General features: G+C 48.9%; 1 protein-coding gene across 4 annotated transcripts in view; it reads right to left on the bottom strand.

Annotated features, from left to right (window-relative positions):
• Positions 1-930: 930 nt before the first annotated feature.
• The window catches only part of Wwp2 (WW domain containing E3 ubiquitin protein ligase 2), a 118,305-nt gene continuing 92,976 nt past the window's right edge, over positions 931-26,259 (bottom strand). For 3 of the 4 annotated variants that reach the window (XM_041650064.1, XM_041650063.1, XM_041650061.1), the window contains 15 exons: positions 18,324-18,498; positions 14,051-14,105; positions 11,059-11,140; positions 10,142-10,270; positions 9,684-9,759; positions 9,380-9,451; positions 9,102-9,190; positions 6,894-7,053; positions 5,505-5,638; positions 5,049-5,189; positions 4,442-4,562; positions 4,022-4,126; positions 3,029-3,125; positions 2,804-2,876; positions 931-2,707 (listed from right to left, as the gene is read on the bottom strand). In XM_041650064.1, coding sequence (XP_041505998.1) covers positions 2,608-2,707; positions 2,804-2,876; positions 3,029-3,125; positions 4,022-4,126; positions 4,442-4,562; positions 5,049-5,189; positions 5,505-5,638; positions 6,894-7,053; positions 9,102-9,190; positions 9,380-9,451; positions 9,684-9,759; positions 10,142-10,270; positions 11,059-11,140; positions 14,051-14,105; positions 18,324-18,498 — 1,609 coding nt within the window. In that variant the 3' untranslated portion in view covers positions 931-2,607. The remainder of the gene's footprint in view (positions 2,708-2,803; positions 2,877-3,028; positions 3,126-4,021; positions 4,127-4,441; positions 4,563-5,048; positions 5,190-5,504; positions 5,639-6,893; positions 7,054-9,101; positions 9,191-9,379; positions 9,452-9,683; positions 9,760-10,141; positions 10,271-11,058; positions 11,141-14,050; positions 14,106-18,323; positions 18,499-26,259) is intronic. The other variant, XM_041650062.1, reaches the window with a different exon arrangement.

Raw genomic sequence — 26,259 nt, 5'->3', positions numbered from 1 at the left:
CACTCATCAGGTGGTGGTCTAGCCCACACTTGTTTGGCTTTTAGGAACAGTCTTGTGATATGGGAGTATTCATGTTTTGCCTGCATGTATTAATGTGTGACATTTGTGCCTGGTGCCTGTGGGGGTCAGAAGAGGGTGACAGATCCCTTGGCACTTGAGTTACAGGCAATGTGAGCCACCGTGTGGATGCTGAGAACTGAATCTGGGTCCACTGTGGGGCAATAAAGACCATCAAATCATCTCTCTACCCACTTCGGCTCTTTTGGAGGCAGGGGCAGTCTATGTAGTCTAGCGTCAAACGTGGAGCAATCCTTCTGCCTCAGCCTTCCAATTACTAGGATTGTAGGAAATGCACCACTATACCCAGCTCCATCTTGGAAGTTTTACCTGTCAATATAATTGTGTGTTAAACCAAGGTGTGACCCTGACTTCAGCATCAAGGAATCCCTTGTCATGGGACTCATGCAACCTGAGCCACTTCTGCTCCAAAAGGAACGATTTTGTTGCTAAGAGAGTAACACAGTGACCAGGGCTGAGGCAAGTGACCTCCGGAGAAGAACTTGCCACCTGTTCCAGAAGTAAGGCTACCTTGGTTACTGGTACCCAACCATCCATCCCAGAAGTAAGGCTACCTTGGTTACTGGTACCTAATCACCCATTCCAGAAGTAAGGTTACCTTGGTTACTGGTACCCAACCATCCATCCCAGAAGTAAGGCTACCTTGGTTACTGGTACCCAACCATCCATCCCAGAAGTAAGGCTATCTTGGTTACTGGTACCCAGCCATCCAGCCCAGACATAAAGCTACTTGGTTACTGGTACCCGAACTCCTCCAAGGCAGCAAGGCTAGGGCATTATCACTCTGCTTTGGCCTGGAGATTCTGGAAGACCTGTGGGGCTGGCAGCCTCTTCCCAGAAGAGTGTGTGTAAACAGCCACACTGACACCACCCACGGCTGCTGATTGTTTATTGCACAAGAAACTGGCAATACCAAGGCAGGGGCAGGCATTACAAAACAATCTTTCAACCAACTTGGTGCTAGCTAGCACAGACCTTTCAGTACACACTTCAGTTATACACACACATACACACACACACACACACACGTACGCACACACACGTACGCACACACACACACACAGACACGCATGAACACCTGTGAACCTGATGCTTCCTGACTGACCTTGCTGGCAGCTGGTTCCCCACCCAGTACTGAACAGCTTCTGTGATGCGCATGGGGAGTATGGCAAGAGACTGCATGGGAGAGAAAGGTGAGCAGCAGTAAGCGGAGCCACTCAAATCAGCATGTGCAGTGTGTGTGTGTGTGTGGGGGGGGGGGGGGTCACAGGCTGTACTGGAGGAAGGATGAAGGCAGAAAGGGCCTGTCTTCGGAAGGCTCCTGTGACTGGTTTAAGAGCATGCCTGGGGTACCCCAGAGCTAGTATGTGCAGGGAGGCTGCATGAGGGAGTGCGCCACTATAACTGCTCTGAAACCCCAGAGAGGCCTGTGGACCTACATGGGAGGCTGTCAAAAGCGCCATAAATCCAACCGGTGTCTTTTCCTCATGCCTGAACAGCACAAACACTCGGCTGACCGAGATGTGCCCCATCCTAAGCCACTGCGAGCTCCAGAAGCCACTGAGAGACAGTACTGCCAACCTGGTCCTAACCGGCCTTGCCTGGTCTAGCAAAGGGATCTTGTCAATGGAGGATTTGAGGGTGGCAGGGATGCACTGGGCTGCAGGGCCAGGCCTCTTGAGCTGGGGAACTGCTAAGCAGGTTCCTGAGGGGAGCAGCTGTTGGGGAAGCTACTGGATCAAGAGGGTTGAGCCCCTCAACGACCCAGAACACCTGGGGCACCAGCTCTTTGACAGAAGGTGATAGCGGCATACTCAAACAAAACAGAAGGCAACCCTATACATGAATATACTTCAAGTTTATGTCACAAGACAGTCCAGGGAGTCTGTCTCTTCCCACTGACACACAAGTGGTGACTTCTTCAACCCTTTGCTTGCTAGGAAGAGACGGACTGGTAGTACTGAGTGCTTCCTGCTCGGTCCCCTGGGCTGCAGCCCACCGGGCAGTACAGCAAAGACAACTTTGATGCAGAGCTGCTCCTCTCAGGCCTGCTCCACACAGACTCCAGCAAAGGTCAACGGAAGCGGAGCCTCTTCTGCGGCCAAAGACCCTTGGCTTTCTGGGTCCAGTCAGCCAAGCAACACAGCCTATCTCTTCACCTACCATGTGAGGCCCAGCTTCTGGGGCAGCCCTTTGAGGCAGGGCACATTCCCTTACGTACTCACACACACCCAGAATTGGTCCTAGTGGAGGGGACAAAATTGCAGAAGGGCAGCCCTCTGACTTTGCAACAGGTGATGAAGTCAAAGGTGACAGGGGGCTTTATTCCAGACTGCCATCATCAAGTAGGAGAAAGGAGCCACAGGGCCTCTTGGGGTCAGACTCTTCAGTCACCAACATGATCCAAGCATGGATCCATACAGGGCCACTATCCAAAGGGGCCTTCCAAGGGCTGTGCAGCCAATGGCGTCTCAGGCAGGAAGGACTCAGGACTACTTGTGCTGGAGGGTATGGGAGGGACAGCCTTGGCTACTCCTGCCCAAAACCCTCGGTCTCCTCGATGGCATACAGCAGCTTCTCTTTCAGCTGCTCATAGCTCTTGTAGGGCGGGAGGTCCAGGCGGTTGAAGCTGTAAAAGACAGAAGGGTGGCATGGGGAGACCAGGGCTTCAGAGTCCTGCCCCCACCAGTGAGGCTCCCGGCCTGCCGTCTTCCAGCAAACTCACCATGTATGGCTTCGGGGTAGCCAGGTTTCCTTGCCAACTCTGTCAATGCAGAACTTCTGGGGTCCATTGCTCCCTGTCATCCAAGGCAAGGTGTTACTTTGTGTCAACACAGATGGCCTTTCCCAAAACAAGACCCTTTCCCTCCCCAAATTCCAGGAAGATGTGTATGGCCCATGCTGTCCTCACCCCCAGCCAAGGCCCCAGGAGGACAAAGGAAAAACGCACCAATGAGTTCAGCAAATCCCCCAACAGGCAGACGGCAGGTTCCAGTGACAAACTGCAATAGCCGGATCCTCTTTTCGTTGTCCATCTCCTTCACCACCTGCAATTCCAGAAGGCGTCAGGGGTGCCGTTAGCCCAGCACTTCAGGCCTCAGCAGGGACATCTCCAGGCCAGGCGGGGCCACACCAGGAAGGGGAGACAGACAGCAATCTGGGACTGTCAAAGATGCTTTCTCTAAGGGTGTTTGTAGAATGTCCCACAAAGGTCCATGAGTCTCAGGGACATCCTGGGCTGGGTATTTCCCTACCCTCTCCCCAAGTCTGCTTTTAAAGACACACTAAGGTTGGGAGTAGCTGTTTGGTGGAAACAGGGTTTCTTTTTGGGGAAATGAACTGTAGTAAAGTTGAATAATGCTGTTGGTTGTACAACACAATGAAGGAGCTAAAACCACTGATTTGAACACCTCAAAATATCTAAGATGATGAATTGCATGCCATGTGAACTACACCTCCACAAAAACTTTACATGCAAGTACACACACACATCATATAAGGATACTTGTATATGTCTTTTTCACTGCACACTCTCCTTGTTAAACAGCTGTAAAATCCACATATATAAAGGGACTAAGACATTCAATTCAAGATAATGGGCTCACTGTATTTTTCTAGACACGTGTGCCTTCCTTTCTTACCCCATCTGACTGGAGGAGACTACATAACCATTGCAGCTGAACTTCCTGGCCGCAGGTCCCCTTGGCTCCCAGCCACTGCTGACTGCTGACAACCTATGTCATGCAAACTAGCGACATTGTAGCTACAACAACCTCTATCCTGCCCAGAGATAGGTTTATCCTCTACTTCTCCAAGTTGGGAGGGGAGGAATGTGTCAAAGATGAAAGGTCCTTGAGTCTGGGGTCATGTCCTTTGGGTAACTGGTAACCATCCCTGACAAGAACCCCCAGCCCAACAGGGGGACCCAGAGCCCAGGACGCACCTGCCAGAACCACTGGATCTGCTTGCTGCTCTTGGTGTAGTGCCGGTAGATGGCGTTCTTCTGCCAGTCGCTCATGTCTATCTCCTGCATGCCGCACAGCATCAGCTGTAGGGAGGGACATGTCAGCAAGCCTGCAGCAAGCCCTCTGCATGGCACTGCTTCACGCCCACACGGTGCTGCCTCCTCCCACCATAACATGACTCCCGAACTCTGTTAACCTGCTACTTTTTTCAGAAATTTTAATGTCCTTGCTCTCTATGCACAGAGAAGTTAGGGCTGAAGATCCAGGCGACACTACCCACACTACTGCCTCTAGCTTGAAGTGTGGGGCTTGGTGGGTGAGTTTCTGTGGGTGTACATCACAGATCTGGGATACCCTAAAAGACCTGAACTCAAGGGCCCACAACTTTTGGCACCCACCTCCAGCTCTTTCTCATCAAAATATCGCAACCACTCTAGAGGGGCCACCTCATTGAAGCCATCCAGGAAGGCTTTGGTCTGTTCTTCCACTCCTCGGGTGAATCGCCAGTCAGTCAGCAGCCTAAAACCAAGGACAAGGCATTGAAGGAGCCCAGGCCGCCCTGCCTGGTGCACTCTTTAACTGCTGAGCCTCAGACTTAACCTCACAAGTAACAACTCCATGGTTTAATGGAACAGAGCAAACAGCCTAAAGGACCCGAACGGGAAGTCTGTACATGCGCAGTGGAGAGCCAGAGACTGAAATTCACTGGACACAGAAATCCTCTGGGTCAGGAGAGATGATAACATCTAAGCTTTATATTTCTTTGAAAAGTTCCCTGCAGTTGGAAAGCCTCTTGAACACAAACAGATCAACCCGGAGCTGGTAACCAGAGGCTCCAGGTCCATAGCTCAAGTCACTATGTCACCAACCAAGGCAGACACAGCCAGGGTATTAGTGCAGTCTGTGGGCACTATGGGCCCCATAGCGGGGACTGGTCAAAAATGCTACAAAAACAAGGCAAACGCCCTTTCTCTGTAATGTGCCGTCCCCGGATCTGAGACTCACATGATGTACTCTTCCTTGTTCTCCTCTGTAACTCGGATGCTCTCGCCGCCTTCCTTCAGCTCATGGGTTGTCACCTTGCCCAGGATCTCCATGTCCTGGATGAAGAACAGCTCCAGGCCACACTCTTCTAGGTTGTTCTCTCTGGGACACAGGAGGCCAAGTGGGAAGATGTCCACATTATCAAGGCCTGCCCTTGACTTGCTCAACCTCTTACTAAGGCACCCGAGAGGCACTAGAAACTCACTAGGTGGCCAGGAACCCTGACCAGTGGCTTGGTACATACAGTCTCTGCTCCAGAGAGAGAATTGAGAACAGGGGACCTAGAAGCTCTATCGCTATAGACCTAGGGAAGCCAGGTAAGCACCCAGGGATTTCCTAGTAGAGGAAATCAGGGTCAGGGTGCCAAGTGGCCAATCAGAGCTCAGCTCCATCAGAGCAGGGCAAGCCAGGACTCACTTGATCCAGACAATGGAGTTATAAAACTCGGGGTCAATGGACTCTAGGTCCTTCAGCGTCGGCCTCTTGTTGAGCATCCGCTTGTAGAAAGGAAGGGTAAAGCCTGTGTCGATGAACTTTCCATGGTACAGAGCCTGGGCAAGGGAGAGGCACAGCAGAGGGTTTTACTTTCTGGACAGCACCCGAGGCAGACTCAGGAGTGCTCTGGATGTCAGCTGCCCTCCCCTTGAAAGGACTCCCTGGGAGCCAGCTGCCCTAGCTGAAGGGGAGGTGTGGGAAACAAGCACTTTTCTCTGACTTGGGCCTATGGACAGACTCATCCCACCCTGAAAGCCACAGGCATGGGCAAAGCAGGCCCACTGTCTGCCCAGCACACTGGCCAGGCCACTCCCTCTTCGGGCAAAGGCCTGTTCCCCACGTCCATGGAAAACTTGTTCAATACAGCTCTAGTCCTGACTCACTGGCACTCTGAGCGGGTGGCACAAGAGGCCAAGAATAATGCAGACACTGAGGCTGGCGAGAACTGGCAGCCAGTGGTGAGTAACAGTCTGAGAGTCTGGCCGCTCTGCCGTTGTCTGCTGCTGGGCCAGGCAGGTCTCTAGACCTAGGAAGAACGTGCCCACTTCTAGAGCCATTGCCAGCACTTAACAAGAACTTCCAGATGATGGGAATGGCCATATTTAGTGACAGAGCCTTAGGCCTCTGGTATTCTAGAGAAGGGAATGTGTGGGGTAAGACTCAGGACATCAACAAAGAAAAGCTATCATTGGGGCACAGTCGGAGCACAGCCTCGCAGGCCCCTGCTCATCAGTGTGGGTCATCATGCGGTAAGGCCCTCTTCACTGCTATGTTGAGCCTGTACTTCTTAGGTGACTACAGTTGCTGGGAAGGCCCCTGGCCTTGCAGCAGCCAGTTCACTATGGCTCTGACCTAAGCCCACGCCGATTCCTAACTCTCTTCCAGAGGGCTGTGTCTCGGGCAGACATTTCCAAAGGTCCCCTTGCTATTGCGGCTCATGAAAGATGCAGTACCCCCAAGTGAGAGGCAGCAGGCAGACAGTTAGGGTTTTGCTTGGCCTAGTTACACCCTGTAAGTCCCAATGGACCTAGGTGAAGTTCCTGGGCTTCTGTGTAGTAAGTCACATGAGAAACCCTGTAACTGCCCCAGATGGCCACTGCAAAGTATCTCCCTTCTCCACAACTACCTTGCTTTTTGTTTGTTAATTTTCGGTTAGAAGTCGTGTGAGGAAGAGGGGAGAGTCATGGCAAATCCTAGACAGAGGGCAGGATCCTGATCCCTAAGGTCTGCAGCGCATGCCACTGCTGCCGCCTGGTGACTAGAGCCAGCCTCCTTAGAGGCTGCCCTGCTCAGAGATCCCAGGCCCCTTACCATGGCGATGAATCTGCCGATAAAGCGGAAGTAGGTGAGGTGGTCAGGGTTGATGGAAGAGGCTGGGTTGATCTGCAGGCAGTAATTGTTCTTCCCAGCGTATTCAAATAGACAGTACATAGGGTTGAGCACCTCATGGGACAGGAGGAAAAACCACTCTCTGTGAGAGGAGAGAGGACAGAACAATGGAGCCCTCTGCTGTGTCAGACCATCTGAACGTGTGTGCCCTGGAAGGTCAGAGTACCAGCTCATCCCAGTTCTTGGGTGAAGCAAAACAATAGCACCTGAAGGTGGCACTCAGGAAAACTGGGTGCGTGTTGGCTCCCATAGGACATTTACATTACAGTATCTAGAGCTTCTGGTGGCAAAGGGGGTCCTCAAACGCAGGACCACCGTGCACCCTGTGGGGCTATGTACTTTACAAAGGCACTACACCACAACATTACAGACTGGGCTGGCAAGATGGGTAAGCTGATAAAGGCTCTTGCATCCAAATCTGACAACCTGAGTTCAATCCCTGGGACCTACTTGGTAAAAGATGAGAACTGAATCCCCTTAAGTTGTCCTCTGACCTTCACACATGCTGTATGGGCCATAAGAACCACACACATACATCTATGCCCCAAATAAACAAATAAATGCAATGAAATCGTAAATATACACATTTATTACAATGACATTTCTGCTCTATGACAGTATGCACCCAACCTGGTATGAAATGCAATGTGAAGAATACACAGACAGTTGCATGTTCCAAAACCCATCCCTGAAGGCTTTGGGATCCACTCAGCCTCCAGGAACCTCATTGATTCTAGCTATCCTACAGGTACCTACCTCACTTGCATGTTGCCTTCCCTTCACCCCAGAACCCATCGGCATACCCTATCCCAAACTCGGACACATTCATCTCGACTGACACCACCCAACAGATGCCTCAGCATCTATCTACACCCCAAGTATAAGCCAGAAATCAGGGTCTTTTAGGGCTTGAGCTAAACCAACAGAGAACACGGGCCAAGAGGGCCAGCCTCTGGCTGCTGGTCTGTTTGTGGCTGTGTAGACGAAGTCCTTCGATGTAGAGGGTGCCCCGGTATCCTGTCCGTGGTTCTACCCTGTGGTAGAACAGCATGACGTAACCTACCATAGGGTAAAACCACTGGCAGGACACAGAGAGAGACACACAGGGAGGGAGCCACACCAGAAGCCCACCAAGCACAGCCTGGGGAGGTCACCACGAAAAAAGAACAATCCATTCGCAGGATGGGGTCAACAAGAAGAGTACACCACCAGCAAACAGGACCAGAGGTGGGTGAGCCCAATGCCAAGCAGGAAGATATCCCCCCACCACAAGGTCAGCAGATAAGAGGTCACCACAGCCAAGATGCTCCTTCTCACTGCCAGGGCCCTCTGCCTGTCGTCCAAGGCGATGCTTTGCCAAACAGCCTGCTAAGTTTTGTGGGGTGAAGGTAACACAGTGCTTTGGGTTCTTTAAGGGACTTTGTTGACTGGTGCACACGATGCAGCAGGGGATGGATTGCTTAGAGACATCAGATACACGCTGAGAAACCTGACTTTACCTGCTCTGGCTGCCTCAGGAAAAAGGAAAGCCGAGAGCTGATTTTAAGGGGTACCCACAGACCCTACTGCCCACTGATACAACTTGACAGGTTGCTTTGTGAGTAGAGAAAAATGACACACAGGCTGGCACAGAGCATCACGTCCCTCCTCGAGAACCCTTCAGCACCCCTATAATCTAGTAACCAAAGGGCTAAGGCCTGCCCCTGCTTCATGGCTCACTGGGACTAGCCAGACATTTGTCATGGGATTTTCCACCTTTTCCTTTCGGAGACAGGATCTCAGAGACCCATGTTGGCCTAAAATTTACTATGTAGCCAAGGACAGCTTTGAATGTCTAATCCTTTTGCTTTTATTGCTCAAGTGGTACAACTATAGATGTGAACTACCTGCCAGGCCTGATTTATGTGTTGCTGGAGATCGAACCCAGGGCCTGCTCACTAGACAAGCATCCTAACTTAATTGAGCCACATCACCAACCCAAGAGATGATTCTCAGTATCACACCAGGGCCCATCCTATTGATGCAGGAGAACTCAGGGGATGAAGAACAGCATGGAGGAGGTTTCTAGCCATGGGCCCTATAGCGAGGGGACATGGAGTAGAGTAGAGCCCTCTGGGCACCCTAGCTCACCTGGCAATGCCGCCGTAGTCCAGGCCCTCCTCACCACGCATGATGATGTAGAGCCGGCGGCGCAGGTCATAAGGTTTCATGTTCATAATCTGGGGAGACAGGGCATCCGGCCATCCTGCCCATGACCCCAGCACAGCAGGCAGGGATGTGGGGGCAGGGGATGCTGAGGCTTATTGTCTAGCAGATATAGTCACCAATGCTTACACCCTGAGGTGGGGTTAGGTGATGGGAGGAAACCTGCTTGGCCCAGGATCCCAGCATCAATAATATTCTCTAACCTGCTGGAAAGAGTCCTCAAAGAGTGTCTGCCTGGAAACGCTGATCTTCACATGGCTGGGTAGGGCATTTGACTAAAAAGGAAAGGAACACTGTCAATTGGGGCTCAATGGGCTCTCCCATCTGTGACAGCACAGCCCCATAGCCCAGGATTAGAAGACTACTCCTTAGAGACAAGCAGCTCAGAGTGGGGCAAGCATCTTGCACCCATCTAAGACATACCCCCAGTGCTAGGTGGGTCTGAGAGACCCAACTGACAGCACTTAACAGCCCCACTCCCATGGGAGCCCTAAAACCAGGACTCACGTGACAGAGGAACCGGAACTGGTGATACTTCCACCGAAAACTTCGGTCATAGGCACCAGGTGAGCCTTGCTTTGTCCTGGCAAGAGCAAAGGATACGCTGGAACCTGTTTGATCTCTCAGAAAACGAGCAGTCCATTTCTGAGAGCCCTAGGGAACGGGGATGCTCTGCTCCGCGAATTTAAAGAGGAGTAAAGTGAGACACAGAGGGAGCGACTGCCACTGAGAGGGAAAGACGCGTGGAGACAATGCCACACCGCTCACTTTTAGAGGGCACACACCTCCACACCCTGCTCTGGGTAAGGAGGATGGCCCCGGGCCCATCCCTGAGTGGTGACATCCACATTGGCACTAGAGGCAATGATTGGCACAACACATAGAGACCCCTCCTCCCCAGCCAGCTGAATAAGACAGACTGGGGTTGTGTTGGGGGACAAGGCTGTGGCTGTGAAGGTTCTTACCCTGACTCGAACCCTGGGCGAGGATCCTTAAAGGTGGTGGTGCGGGTATTGTGGTCCACAAAGTACCGCACACCCTCGCTAGTGTATTTCATCTCCCACCCTGGGGGCAGGGCTGGCTCCTGAATCATCCTAAAAATACAGAAGAGGAGTTATAGGCTGTCATGTGCTTAGAGGCTGGGGTCCCCAAAGTCCTACTTTGTCTTTGCCTTCTCTAGGCACCCCAAGGATATACACCTGGCAAGACTCAAGTTGTGAGAAAACAGGTCATGTGCAAAAGGGGGCCATTTATTACGGGGCTAAGATGCCAGTCCAGGGTGGGTGACATTAGCCTGCATGATCATTAGCAGTCTTGAGATATCAAGTGTCCCTGCTCTGCTTCTTTTTTCTTTCTTTCTTTCTTTCTTTCTTTCTTTCTTTCTCTTTCTTTCTCTCTTTCTCTCTTTGTTTCTGTCTCTCTCTCACTCTGTCTCTCCCCTTTGGTTTATTGAGACAGGGTTTTTCTGTGTTGCTTTGGAGCCTGTCCTGGAACTAGTTCTTGTAGATCAGGCTGGCCTTGAACTCACAGAGATTCGCCTGCCTCTACCTCCTGAGGGCTGGGATTAAAGGTGTGAGCCATCACTGCCCAGCTTAAATTTTACTTTCTTTCTCCCCCCCCCCCCCTTTTTTTTTTTTTTTGGTTTTCCTGTCCATCTTCTGAGAGGCAGGAGTACCCTCAACTTTTTGACAGTCCAATTCTCAGCGCCTGCCTGACCTCCTCCCATGTCCCTGTGCCCACTAGAAGAGTGTGATGCTCTCAGTAGACTGCTATGCGTCCTCATGGAAGGTTCACAGTCCCCAAATGTTAGTACCATGAGGCAAATGCAAAGGCTGTTTGATCCTCGCCCCATCCCTCACAGCCCCTCCACCTGAGTCCTCACCCCTGGGTCCGCGGGTCCTCCCACTGGGTAGTGCGGGTGTTGTGGTTCACGTAATACACCCGTCCATTGTCCTGCCTCTTCTCTGCCACAGGAGAAGAAAGGAGAGAGTGCAATCAGATTAACACAGTCTGTCCCTCGGCTCCTGCTGCCCGTGTGACGAGTTAGAATTTCTGTTTCCATCACCAACCTACTATAGGTTAAGAGGAGAGAGTCTGGCCCAGTCACACTTGTCACCAAAGAGCCTTTTCCTGTTGCAGGGCAGGGGAAGGGGACACGCACTCCCAACCCCTGTCAGATGGAAGGGCAGTGTGGTAGTATAGATGGGCAACCCTGTGAACCAGCTGTGCAGTACAGCTATCCTGCCACCTCCTCTCCCTCAGGCTGGAATGGAATGTGGGTAGAAGAAAACCAGAGGCAAGCTCCAAGCTTCAACAGGCCACCTTTTCCAGGAAGTTCCTGAGCAGGGAGCTGTGTCTGTCCTGGCAATCAGCAGACTAACGCACTCACTCCATACCGTGACACAGTACAGTAATGAAACAATGATAATTAGTTCCAGGAGCTAGAGGACCCTAACAACTGAAAAGGGGGAAGAAATGGGGAGACCAGCAGCCCCTGCTCCCCTCTAGAACCATGCTGAGAAAGTTCTTGTATGCCGAGGTCTCGTCTCCGACTCTACACAACTGAAACTATAAAGAGACTTTGTCAACCACACCCTCACAAAGCTAAGAAAGGAAAGGGAAGGAGGGAGCAGGAGGCAGTGGTACCTTTACAGGCTTTCCATCTCCAGATAGTGGGTATGTCTGGCCTTGGAGAGCAGCTCCCACCCCTACCCCAGTCCCCACCCTAAGGTTTCTGAGGGATTGGCTGCCCCAGGTGGGATCCACTGTTGTAAACTGCATCCTCCATGGCTGCTCAGTCAAGGGTCAAAGCCATGGCCAATAAGAAAGCAGGGTGATCTGTACAGTGGGTCAGAGCCCTTGGCCACTGGCCTTGTGTTGCTACTGCTTGGAGGCCTATGTACCCCCTGGACAGCCTTCCGGGAAGAGTTTTGTAGTGTGGGGATCGGGGAGCCTTTGTGAGCACAGCGGCTCATGTTTTTGGGACAAATGGACTTGGAAACATTTGTCACATGCCACGGCTGCTCAGGAGCAGATGTAGCTCTACACTGGAGATGCGCCCCCCCCCCAAACAATACTTAGGGGCAGCCATGGGGGCTCCTTGGAGGACTACATTGGCACTTAAAACCTCAAGGCAAATGGAAGACCAGCAGGCTCACCATTAAAGGTATTCTTTTTTGGCCTTACTTTTCCATTCTTCTTACCATTTGGAAGAGGCAGCCCTGCCGCCGTCCTGGTGACCTCAGCCCAGAGCCCCAAACATTGTATTGGCACAGTGTTTTCTTCCAATTCTTCGGATCTAGCACTCCTCCTGCCTCAGCTTCCACAGCTTTACGACTACAGACAAGGGCCACCATGCCCAGCCTAAAGTGTTCTTTTCTCACTTACGGAGCACTTCTGCTTTTCTGATGCCTGACTCTCTTTTCCTACCTCACAAGTCTGCACACTCTGAACCTGTGAACTCTCCCAGGCTCCACAGTTCTCTCCCCGGTGACTGTCATTTAGCAAAATGGCTACAGAAAGAAGAAAGTGCATCTGACTGAGTTGCATGGACTGCCCGTGCAGCCACAACCAAACTCCAGTCCAGACTCCAGTCACCAGCTACCATACGGTGCTGCCAACTCCTGTTTAGCCTGATGCACTTTCTCTGATGCCCATGTCAGGATCCCCAAGTTTTACTCTCACATTTGACCCACTAATCCTCAGGGTGCCAGTAACCTTACATCAGGGACCGGAGAGCCAGGCAAGTTGTTTGTATGTATGGGGATTTCCTAGCTGAAAAAAAAAAAAAAATCCATGGGCTTTTACTAATCAATATTTCCGGCCAGGATACAGGAGCCTCTTGGCACTCTGGAATGTAACAGGAGCTCAATGATACTCTGGGGGAGTTGATAGAACTTCTTAAACTACTACCAGGGAACAGCTGTGCCTGCATCAAAGGAGCACAGCCTGGAGATGCCCTTGACACTGTCAGCATCCCAGTGGCACTTCCCCACCCACATAGTACTGCGAGCACCTAAATCAGCACCTACCGTCTTCTGATACCCTAGCCAAAAAATTAAACCCAATACCTGCTTATTCCTGTGAAGACTGTTCCCTTTGGCATCAGAGACTCTTAGAAGGTTGAATAAAATCCTGCCCAGCTCTGAGAGTTGCAGAATTTCCTGAGTCTTGCCATTTCTAATAACACTTTTTTGCACAGTACTCCTTCCTAGAATAGCAATGAAGCCTGCAATCTCTCCCAAGTCATGATAGTTCGCCTTTAATGGATGCCTGGGCCTTAACCCTTGGCAAATCATACCAAAGCCCTGGGATAGGTGAGAAGTGGCTACCATTGACAAGGGAGCCCCAGCCACTAACTAGCAGTGCTGTACTCTCAAGGCCAATACCCAGTGTGCAACTCTGCTTGCCTGTGGTCTCGTTCACAACAGAACCACAGACATAAGCAGTTGACACTAGTCAAAACTAGGCTGTTGTCTGTCCTCCGGTGTCTGAGCTGCAAAGAAGAAGACTTGTTAAGATGGCCACTTATGCCAGAGTCACAATCAGAGGAGAGCCTGCGTGGACATCAGACAGGTCAAAATAACTGTGGGATTCAGTGGATTCCTGAGTGGCCACCCTGAAACTCAGGACACAAGCACAACAGTCCCGTGGATGCTTGGGGAAATCTTTCTTGGAGTCAGACTCCTTTAGCTGTGGCAGGTGACCACTGTAGTGGCACAGGAGAACCCTACAGGCTCTATCACTGCCATCGCTCCAACTGGGTATCCTCAGCACGCATTTAAGTGCTACGAAAATCCGAGGGATAGCACATGCAGGAGATGGGGACAGAATGCTATGATTGCCAAAGAGAAGGCCAAGAAATCAATACTTACCCCAACCAGGCGGGAGGGGGCCCAAGGGATCATGGTCAGACGAAGCACTCGAAGACTAAATACAAAAAACAGCAGAACACAGAAGTTAAGAAAACGAAGACTCTGGTTAAAAATAAATGGATCAATAGAGTTGGAAAGCCAAAGACTCACTTCCACATGTTAGCCCTTAGGAGAGAACGCAGCGACACTTTAGACAGCATCTGCTCCTTTAGAGTCTTTGTTTAGGAAAAACCAGAAAAAGAATTCTATGCAGCACTGAGGGCTAGGCCAGGGAGAGCAAGTGGGGTTAGAGGTGATCCGAGGATGGTGGGCAAGGGCCCCAGAAGCCAGGCCTGAGCATGGCAGGCAGGCTCAGAGCAAGCTCCCCGCCAGCTCACTGCCGGCCTCTGCTCAGCTCCTGCTCCACGCAGCCAAAGCAACTGAAATCCTTACCACCTCCAACTTTCTCCAAGAACCACACACAGGAGGGGAAAAAATACCGAAGGCCTTTCCAATGAAATCATTCCCACAAGCCCTGCCCACGCCCAGGGCTTCCTGGCTGGGGCCCGGCCCTCCTCCCGCCACCTCCCTCCTGGGAGCTCAGCATCCACCCAGACTGAGGGCACTTTCATGCCCCAAGCCCCTCACCTCCCCCAGGAATGTTTTCCTTCCCTCACAAAGCACCTTTATTCTTTCCCTGCCTCAACCTGAAGTTGCTCAGTGTTCTGCCTTTGCCTGTCTGGGGAGGTGGGGCTGGGGCTGGTGAAAGAGAAGGGGGAAGGGGCTCCACGACGGCAGGGTCACTATTTACACTAGTGCCCCTCAGCTATTTCTGCTTCCAGGTCCCAGGGGAAGAGCAGCAGTGGATGGAGAGTTCTCAGAGCCTCCGGGAAGCAGGGGTGCACTGTCGAAAACTTTTCATACCTAAATGAAACAAGTATTTCTGTGCACCTTTCTCTCCCCAACTCAAGCGTTTCTAGTTCACTTACTAGAATTTAATCATCACATTAGGGATCAAGTACTAAATGCAGATTTCAGGCTGCAGACATGGCTGGCCCCATCTGGGGATCACACACACACACACACACACACACACACACACTCCCGCAGGAGGATGAATGGAGCTCAGTCTGGGCTTGAACAAACACTGGTGGTGCTCCATGCCAACCAACCCCACCACAGCCCGGCTTCTACCCTCAACCGAAGGGACAGAGGAACTTTCTTCCCAAGGTGGCAATACAGGCTCCTCTTCCAAGTGAGCTCCAACAGAGTCATTTAAGTCTTGAAACCATAGGCGCCTTGGTGGGACAGGGCTCCATTCAGTAGAGGGCCTCCTGCCACATGGCAAAAAGGAAGCTGTGCAAAGCTGGGGAAGTCGGCCTAGGGTCTGGGGCCTGTTACTGCCAACTCCACCCCGATTCAGATATGCCTCAATGCTGGAAATCTAGTAACACTCCTTCAACTGTGCTTCAGAGTTAAGGTGTAGGAAGCCTTCACCGCTTAGTAGTGAAGCCAAATGTGGATGTGAAACACAACTCATCCATCAGGTAAGAGCCAAGCCGAAGGCAGTGGTCAGTGCGAGCAATAGGCATCACTCTGCAGTTTTCAGGGGCTGGACGCAGGGATTCATACCTTAAGTGAATACTCTTACCACTGAGAACATGCCCAGCCTGCAAGTGAAACAAGCCAGGTGTGGTGGTTCAGACCTTAAATCCCAGCACTTTGGGAGGCAGAGGCAAATGGGTCTCTGAGTTCAATGCTAGTAGCCTGGTCTATCTATATAGCAAGGCCCAGGCCATCCGGGGCTACACAGAGAGACTCTGCCTCAAAAAAACAAAAACAAAAAAACCAGAACAAACAAACAAACAAACATAAAACAGAAAGAAAGAAAAAGAAGAGGCAACTGGCATATAAATCTGATGCTTCAGGTTCTTTAGAATGTATAGATAATGCATAAAACATTCCAGGCTCTAGCAGTTTCCTTACTGATGGCACAGAAATTGAAACAAAAATAGTCATCAGCCTCTTCTTTGCTTTCTTGAAAAGAAATCTCTATAGTTGAGGCTGACTTCAAACTCAGGCTCACACTTCCTTCTTGCCTCAACTTCCCAAACAGCTAGGACTACAGGTGTAGACCAGCGAACCAAGCTAACAACCCTCTTCTTAACCCTTGCTATTTATGTTTAGTTTCATTGTTTCTACTCCAGACTTCCTAAGATGTTGGCTCTCCCTCATTACAGCAGGTCTCTACTGAATTTCCTTGGCACCCTCCAGTTTCTAGCACACGGACTCCACTCACCACACCCTGAGTCTGAAGAAAGACAGACAGGAAAGAGTGAAATGAGACTGAAGAACACATGGGAAATCAGAGCCGATGGACACCAACAGTAATTTTACTATTCATAGCTAAAGTGGATCACTTGATTCTTTTGGATATTTATTCCATAAGATACATTTTACAACTCAAATCATAGGAAAGGACATGAAGTGAAGGAAAAGCAATAAATAAAAACTTTGCGCCATGACCAGAAAACCCAAAGCAAACCCCCATGCCTTCCCTGGGGACTAAATGCCCCTATTCCTCAGCTTCCCGGGGGGTCCAAGTGTGCTACACAGAGCAGAGGCGGAGAAGCACACAGACAGCACAAGGGGCTGATGCCTGGCAGTGCAGATAACTCTGAGGACAGAGTGGTGTCCTTCATAACCAGAAGCACAAGTGTGACTGGGAAATGTCCCAGGGCTGGAGGTCCAGGATGCATGCCTTGAGCTAGAAAGCTCACGTGAGTTCAAGTCCCTTTGGGATTAAGCACAAGGTCCCTGTAATATTTTAAGATACAAATTCAGAAATAAAAATGTCTAGCCATCACAGCCGAGGGCAGAAAAGACTCTGGGAAGGCCAGAGGGTGCAGAGCAGAAGGCATGCATCATGCTTGCAGGATGGACCTGATGGAGTCAAAGTAAAATCCAGGTGCCCGAGGATGTGGTCCAAGGGCTCACGGAGGGAAGGATTGGAGCTATCTGTTTCTGGAAGGTACAATCCGAGTCCACACCAGCAACTGGGCTGGTAGTGTAGACCCTGACTTCCTCCTTTAGTTGTCAGAGGACAGGCGGAATGAAGACAGAGGCGTCATCTAAACAGTAGCCTGTGGGACGAGTGCTAGTGCAAGACTGTGCTGGTGTCCTCAGTGGACCACAGCAGGAGCACAGCACAGAGCAAAAGGAGTTGGCAAGGGTGAAGCGAGCAAAAATATGGGCACGCTGATTCAGAGCAACAAACGCACCTTAGGCAGTGAAAAAAGAAAACATCGAAATACAGAGAACAGTAACCCAGGGAACATGGAAAAGGTGCGTATGGAGGGCGGTCCAGGAAGGGATGGCAGGAGCCAGCAATCCTGATGCCCTTGATGCCCATTTTAAACTATATTTCATGTTCTCTAAAGTGCAGCAAAGAACAAGATCTCAGTTTAAGCCCAGCAAGAGGAGGAGGCGGGGGTGGGGTGGGGAGGGGGCCGCTAGCACAGTATCAGTTCTTAGTCTTCCTAGTAAAACCCTGGGTCAAGGCCAAACCCCAACATAGCTGTATGAAAGCAGCCTTCTTACTTGTAACCAGGACATGGCACCATAGCAAACGAGAGGGAAAACCAAACGCGGCAGAAAACCAACAGAGACATTTTACGCAGGAAAAAAAAAAAAAAAAAAAAAAAAAAAAAAGGTCCTTCAGTACAAGACGTCTTCTATTCACAGAACAAGGCAGCTTCCCCAGCCAAGCAGAGCAAAGCTCCACGATACTCAGAAAGAAAACGGATTTGGTATTTAAGTTTCACTTCTTAAGACAACCCCCCCCTCCAAATTTCTACCCCAAGGGCTTGCTAAAATGAGAGAGGCTGGCAAAAAGAAAAACTGCAGAAAGACCAAGCAGAAGAGAACCCGGAACTCTTCCAGTCCTACCTAGACAACCTATTAGAGAACTTGACATCTGGGCCAGAAGAAAAGAAGGTTCTTCTCATAGATGTTTTTAAAGTTTATAGAGAAGTTGGACAAAAAAAAAGGGGCCAAAGAAAGCTGTCTGAGGCCTTCCGGGTTTGGGAGCCAAGACCACTACGAAAACGAAAAGAACGATGGCAAACCCAGCTTCAGACACATTGGTCATTGGTTCACTGATCCCAGGCAGGCACAGTGTTACTAAGTGAGAGACTTGAGGGAGGTCTGTAGTGTCGCAGCACCGCAGAGTGAGTGCATCTGCAAAGGCTCGCGCAGCGAGTCACCCAGGCTTGGCAGGCCCTGGCCCTCTCACCTGGTAGAGGAATCTTTGGCTGAAGTGCTGCATGGCCCCCTGGAGCTGGTTCCGCTGGGACTGCCACTGCTCGTAGTTGCGCACGTACTCAGCGGTTGGACGCTGCCAGGTGGTTGTCCGGGTGTTGTGATCCACATAGTAAAACCTGCCTCGGGGGTCTGTGCGTTTTTCCCACCTGGAAACAAGGTGCTCATGCTGAGATGGGTACCTCACCATCTTTGCTGCCCCATGACCCTACCCCACCAAATTCTAAACATAGTCTTAGGAGGTCTTATAAGGAATTGACTAGTTGTCTGGGCCACAGGTAGGCATGAACCTCAGGGTATTTTCTGGGAAATCCTAGGGGAGAAAACAGTCTTCCATCTTTTCTGAACCTCACTTTTCAGCTGCACAGTGAGGTTGGCCCAGTAGACAGCAGGATACAAACACTGGAGAAAAGCTGGGTTTAGGGCTATAGTGTTTAAACACAAGATCCAAGCTTCATTAGAAGTCAGGGCATCTAGAATTTTTCATCACGTGAGCTGATAAAGTCCCTACAAAGCCTAAGTCAGACTGGGTTTTGATTTGTTTGTATTTGAGAGAGAGTCTCACTATGTACTCTGGGTTAGTCTGTAACTCACTCTGTAGATCAAGCTGGCTTTGACATCAGATATCTTCCTGGCTCCTGAATTTTTGTGATTTATTTCTCTAAAAGGACAGGCTATCTCTTGATGTCATTACTTCCCTAGCTGAAGGGTCTCCCATACTCTTCCTCTAATGTTGGCTCTTGTATGTCCATAACACTCTGCTCTCCACTGTTGTCACAAGTCGTCTCACCCCATCTTCCTGACAGGGCTCTCAATGGACTCTGGGTTGGGTACCCTGGGTGCTGCACCCATCCTCTCTTCTGGGTCAGCTTGCTCTCATTTGCTGAAGTAAGTGACACAGTACTTCCCACGTAAAGGCTCCAAAGTCAAGTTTCTGAAACTCACCCTATCTGAGGGATGTTAAAAAAATGGGAAGGAAGCTATTTCCATCCTCGCTGTGACGGCCCACTCCGCTGCTGCTGCGGCTTTCTCGACTCCCAGTCCTTTCTATGTACCCTATTTTCCCCTCTGGAAGCTTCCAACATCTTTCTTGGCACTCTGAGATTCCATTAGATGTGGCTTGGGTGGGTCACTCTTCATTTTCCAGGCTGAGTACTGGATGTGGGCCCTGCTAATCAGGATGCTTCGCATTTCCATTTTGGCAATTCTTTTCATTTTGGTTTTTTGAGACAGGGTCTCATATGTAGCCCTGGCTGTCCTGAAGCTCACTATGAAAACCAAGTTGGTCTTGAACTCACAGAGATTCACCTGCCTCTGTCTTTGAGTGCTGGGATTAAAGGTGTGCACCACCATGTCACCTCATTTTTTTCCCTTCCTTCCTTCCTTCCTTCCTTCCTTTCTTTCCTTCCTTCCTTCCTTTCTTTTTTTATTGTTTATTTGTCTGTTTTGCTTTTCGAGATAGGGTTTCTCTGTGTGATAACCCTGGCTGTCTTGGAACTCTGTAGACTAGGCTGGCCGAGAACTCAACAGAGATCTACCTGCCTCTACCTCCAAAGTGCTGGGATTAAAAGTGTGCAACACCATTGCCCAGCTCTTTTTTTTTTCTTTCTTGCCTTTTTTGAGACAGGGTTTCTCTGTGTAATCATTTTTTTCTTTAAAATTTTTTAGATTATGACAAACAACGCTGCTATGAACATAGTTGAGCACATATCCTTGTGGCATGGTTGAACAACCTTAGGATATACACCAAAAAGTGGTATTTCTGGGTCTTGAGGAAGGTTGTTTCCTAATTTTCTGAGAAATCGCCACACTGTCATCCAAAAGGCCTGTACCAGCTTGCACTCCCCACAGCAATGCAGGAGTGTTCCCTTTATCCCCCAACTCTCCAGCATAAGTTGACATCTGTGTTTTTGGTCTTGGCCATTTTAGTGTGTGTATGTGTATGTATGCACATGTGTGTACCACAGTGTACATATACACATATGGTAGTCAGAGGAAGTTTCAGGAGTCGACGGGTTCCAGGGATTGAAGTAAGGTTGCTGAGTTTAATGGCAAGCACTTTCACCCATCTTGGCAGCTCCGAGGTTTGGTAGTTTCCTATTTTTGTTACAACAGTCACTCCCTATTCTCTGTTTGTCTGGTCTCGTACTGGGGTACCAGCTTCCCTAAATTTACGTTCTAATTTTCATGTCTCCAAACATTCTAATAAGTTTTGGGTTCTTTTTGTTTGTTTACTTTGACATAGTCTCGTGTAGCTGAGACTGTACCAACTCCTTATGAAGCTGTGGATGGCCTAAATGCCTCATCCTCTTGTCTCTATTTCCACGAACTGAGATTATTGGGCTGCCATGTTGATTCATTACTCGTTAAAACCACTTGTTGCTCTCACAGAAGACTCGAGTTCAAGTCTAGCACCCACATGGCAACTCATAATTGTCTATACCTCCAGTCTTAGGGATCCAACACCCTCTTCTGACTTCCCTAGGCACCAGACATGCATGTGGTGCACATATATGCACATAGGCAAAACACTCACACACATAAAATAAAAATATGCAAACAAAAAGAACTAACGTTACAAGTATATTATCACTATACTTGGCTTTGATTTTATTTCTATTGCCACACACATTAACTGCCAGTGGTTAGGGAGGAGGTAAAGTGTCATGAGGGAAGGATGATCAGGAGACTCTTGCAGCCTGACTATCAACCAGAGTGTTTATTTATACAGAGTTCAGTAAGCAGGAAGAGATTCACAATCTCCTGCTCTATACCAAGGCTATATTTTCATTTTCCCCAAACTTTTGAGGATATTAATTAAAATTTAGAAGCTGGGAATGGTGATTCATGTCTGTAATCCCAGTTTTCTGGAAGCCGAGACAGGAGAATCACTGTGAATGAGCCAGGAGCAGGCTGAGTACTTAGGTAGGAGCTGCAGGCTGCACATGTCTTACTGAGGCAGAGGCTCCGCTAGCCCATCTGAGGGTCCTTGGACATCAGTTGCAGTTTTCCTACTATAGGCTGGCCAATTTCTCCAGCAAACAAATAAACAGAAAAAAACAACAAAACAAACAAAAAACCCTCCAGTCTTTAACCTAAGGATGGTTTCTTCAGTTCATCCGTTGCTACAATTATGACTTGTGCCCCTAACGATGGTCTGGCTCTCTGAGAAGTTTTCAGGGCCAATGACAGTCATGTCTGTGTGTGTGTATGTCTGTGTGTATGCACATGTGGCAGGATGCATGTGCTCAAACATATACATGAGGCAACAGAATGGGAAAGATGACAGACAGCCTGAGACTTGAACTGCTCTTGCAAAGAAGCCGTGAGGTGACCTCCAGGCTTTCATCTCATACACACCCTCCTCGGGTCTTTGGTGCTCTGTGCTGAGATCCAGCCAGACCTTCAGACCGCAGGCTTCCTCAGCTCTACCACCTGCCTATCAGCAAAGACACCTGGGTCACTATCTCCTGTGTGCTGTCTGTTTGTCTGTCTCCCTCTCCTTCTATTTCCTTCATCCTTCCTTCAACTTCTCTGATCTTCTGGCCTATGCTAGGATTATAGGCATGTGCTTCCATGCCTGGCTATGTCTTATTTTTGAACATTTGTGCTTTTCCTAAAATGAATTTATTGCCATTTTAGCAAGTTTTCAGGAAGAATGGGATAAATACATGTTCAGTCCACATGTTTACCTAGAAGTCATCTGCTGGGTGAATTTCAAATTTCTTTTTTTTAAAATATTTATTTATTTATTATGTATACAATATTCTGTCTGTGTGTATGCCTGCAGGCCAGAAGAGGGCACCAGACCTCTCACAACAGATGGTTGTGAGCCACCATATGGTTGCTGAGAATTGAACTCAGGACCTTTGGAAGAGCAGGCAGTGCTCTTAACCTCTGAGCCATCTCTCCAGCCCTCAAATTTCTTAAGACATGTGTGTGTGTGCACATGTGTGTGTGTGCGCATGTGTGTGCATGTGCGTGTGTGTGCATGTGTGTGCGCACGCGTGTGTGTGCACATGCGTGTGTATGCACATGTGTGTGTGTGTGCACGTGTGTGTATGCACATGTGTGTGCACATTCACATGCCACATGTGTACGAGTGCTCTAGGAGGCCAGAAGAATGTTGTGGATCAACTGAGAAAGAGAGAGGAGGTCACCCTGTAAGGCTAATTTTGGCCAGCTAGTAGCTAGCTCTGCTGTCTGATTCAAAGTAAACTTTATTGGCAGTCTTGGGAGTGTCAGCAAGAAGGTACAGAGTCCTCTGTGCTCAAATATCCCACAACAGAAGAAGGTACAGAGTCCTCTGGAGCTGAAGTTACAGATGCTTGTACATCAGCTGACATGGGTGCTAAGACCCAAACTCAGCTCTTCTGGAAGAACAGCAAGTACTCTTAACAGTTGTCAAGCTGTTAACATCTCTCTATTCCAAAGTTTCAAACTTCTAAGCTGTGTAATTTCATTATTTATTTCCCTATAAATCTTGAGAGGAGTCATAATCTTTAAGAACAGAGATGAGTTAGCCTACTCGCTCTGGCTCCACCGAGCACCAAAAACAAAGGCTTGACAGGGCACACCTGGAGCATCCAGTTTGACTTGAATCTTCCACTCTGGCAAACGGTTTCATGCACCACTCCCTACAACCTTTCATATTCCCACCGCACCTCCACTGATGCCATCCTCCTATGTAAGTATAGCCCTCCTACAACTGTCTGTGGGGCTTGCTAGTGTCTCCCTCCCCCCTGCCGAGCTCTGGTCTGAGCATTGCTCAGGTCGGACCAAAGAGCACCTGATGCAGCCTTGGCTACAGGCCCAATACTTTGTGCTCCAGAATAAAAGGACTGCACTGCACATATGCTGCCAGGAATTTGCTATAATAGGGTAGCCATAATAGATCAAGTATTTGTAGGGTTAAGCCAGCCCCTTTAGGGGGCGGGTTTGCCTCGGGCGAATGTATACTGATAAATCGGGCGTGGGAGGCGGCTTGTCCCTTTTCCTGCCTCCTGTGCTACGCAGGAACCTCGGTTCTGTAGGTTTATTTAGCCATTAAAGCTGTATATATTCTTTAATATCTGCCTTGCATTTATTTACGCCGATACAAGTATTTGATTCAATCTTGTTCCTTTCCTTTTTTTTTTTTGGTTTTTCAAGACAGAGTTTTTCTGTTAACAGTCCTAGCTGTCCTGGAACTCGTTCTGTAGACTAGGATGGCCTTGAACTCCTGAAGATCCGCCTGTCTCTGCCTCCCGAGTGCTGGGATTAAAAACATATGCCATCACCACCTGGCTTTAATCTTGTTTCAATCAGTAGGTTTGCTGAGATAATGGTTTTATTTGCTATTTTAAAGTTGATCATAATTGTATCTCATGCTACCTTGGGCAGAAACTTCTGTTATTAACTATGTTAAATGTTTATGTTCTTTCTTTTTTTTTTTTTTGTTTTTTCGAGACAGGGTTTCTCTGTGGTTTTTTGGAGCCTGTCCTGGAACTAGCTCTTGTAGACCAGGCTGGTCTCGAACTCACAGAGATCCGCCTGCCTCTGCCTCCCAAGTGCTGGGATTAAAGGCGTGCGCCACCACCGCCCGGCTGTTTATGTTCTTTCTAGGTTTCTTACTATACAAAGAAGTAAGAACCCTTCACTTAAAATTCTGGAAGAATTGTGTTAGGTACCAAGATGAGCTTCTCCCATGAGAACATTAAAAGTATCCTGGGAGCCAAGCTGTGGCTAGGTTGGTAGAGTGCTTGCCTAGCATTCATGAGACCCAAAACTGCATAAGCCAGGTGAGGCGGTGCATACTGGGAATCCCAGCATTTGGAAACAGAAGCAGGAAGATCAGAAGTTTGATGTCAGCCTTGGCTATATAGCAAGGTTGAGGCCACCCTGCACTACATGAGAGTCTGCCTCAAAAAAAAAAAAAACCACAAAGAAAAGAAAAATCTAGTCACAAAAACCCTATCCTAGAAAGAAGAAAGCTTGATTGGTGTCCCATCTTAATATGTAATGAATAGTAAGACCCTAGTCATTCTTAGAACCCCATATTTACTTTAGCTCTTCCAAAATGCTCAATAGATCAATGTTTACACATCAACTAGGGATGATGTGTAATCTTAGCATTTGAGAGGCAGAGGCAGTAAGATCTCTGAGTTTGAGGTCAGCTTGTTCTACAGAGCGAGTTCCAGGATGACACAGAGAAACCCTGTCTCAAATAAAAGGAAGGAAATTAGGAAGGAAGGAAGGAAGGAAGGAAGGAAGGAAGGAAGGAAAAGGCAGGGAAAGGAAATGAAAAGGAAAGGAAAGGAGAGGGGGAAGGAAAAGAAAGCCCAAACAACATCTATACTTCTTATAGACCAGAGGGTTCAGAGACAGTAACAGTACATTTTACAGCATTCTTGTTCTAAAGTTTAAAAGTGCAAGTCATACTGTTAAGTCAACACTTGACCTGTGACACATTTAGGGAAATACAAACGTTGACTGTGTGTTGGAGGATATGGAACAATAAATACTGCTAACTGCCAGGACCAAAGCCCCATCTCAGCCAACATGGCAGTCCTGGTGGCAGTCCTACACAGAACTTAGGTCAGGTAAACAGAACTGTTACCAGGCAGACAAGCCTAAAGGTTTCCATTTACTAGAAAAGCTGAACCTCCCTTAAGCTTCCCCGAAAGGTCAACCACAAGACACCTAGTTCTGGATCAATACGAACAGTATGTATCAGCTCAGGCTCTCCCCTGCTGCCATACAAATGGGCTTCTCTGCTTCCCCACCACCTTGAGACGGCCTTTGCAATTTGAGCCCCAATAAATCTTTTTTTTTTCTGCTTATGAAGTGGTCTGGTTCTGTAATTTTGATGTACCATCACAAATACTAACAACATGGAGATTTTACCTTAGTGACTTTTTGTTATTATTGTTGTTGTTGTTTGTTTTTGTTTTGTTTGTTTGTTTGTTTGTCTTTTCAAGACTAGATCTCATTATGTAGCCCTGGTTGTCCGGAAACTCACTCTGCAGGTCAGGTTGGCTTCACTAAGATCCACCAGTCTCTGCCTCCCAAGTGCTCTGGATCAAGGGTATGTGCCATTATGCCTGGCTAATGGCATATTTTAGAAGTGTGTACTGAAATATGGGTAAATGATAATGTATATGATCTGCCTCAAAATAACCTAAACCAAGAAAACTAAGGAAAGTGGATGAGGGTTACAGATCACAGACTGGAAAGGTTTTCTATAAAGTAAATGTTTAAAGCTTTCTGGTACAGTCTGTGTTGCAGTTACTTGATTATGCTTGCTTGAAGAATAAAAGCAACCATTAGAAACATAAACTCAGCCCTCAGGAGGCTGAGGCAAAGAATCACTAAAGGTTCATGGGCAGCCTTCATTACTTAATGAGACAAAGTGAGTTCCAGAACAGCCTGGGCTTCAGAGTGAGACGCCTGTCTCAAAAACCCAACCACTCGGGGCAGATGTGGTGACGCACACACAGCCTTAGCTCTAGACTCGGGACCACTCGGGGCAGATGTGGTGATGCACACACAGCTTTAGCTCTAGACTCAGGAGGCAGAGGCAGGCAGAGCTATGTTGAGTTAGATGCCAGTCTGCTACATACTGAGTGCTAGGCCAGCCAGGGGTACATAGAGAGACCTTGTTTCAAAAACAAAACAAAATGCCAACCAACCAACCTGCTAACCAGCCACAAAAAACCCTCCCATAACCTCAGTGTGGCTCAGAGGTACCATGGCGACCACACCCAAGGCACTGAGTGTGAATCCCTAGTACTGAAAGGAGAGAAAAAAGGAAAAAGGAGAGTGGTTAGCAAATGAATATGGCCATGTTCCCAGAAAATATTTACAAAAATGGGTGGAGGGCTTGATTTCACCCACATGCTGCTATAAGGGGACAACTCGTGCTACAGATA

This window comes from Microtus oregoni, unplaced genomic scaffold (genome assembly GCF_018167655.1).
Source record: "Microtus oregoni isolate MIOR12 unplaced genomic scaffold, Mior012 000004F_ref0000308, whole genome shotgun sequence".
Classification (NCBI taxonomy): domain Eukaryota; kingdom Metazoa; phylum Chordata; class Mammalia; order Rodentia; family Cricetidae; genus Microtus; species Microtus oregoni.
This window is presented reverse-complemented; position numbering and strand designations above follow the sequence as displayed.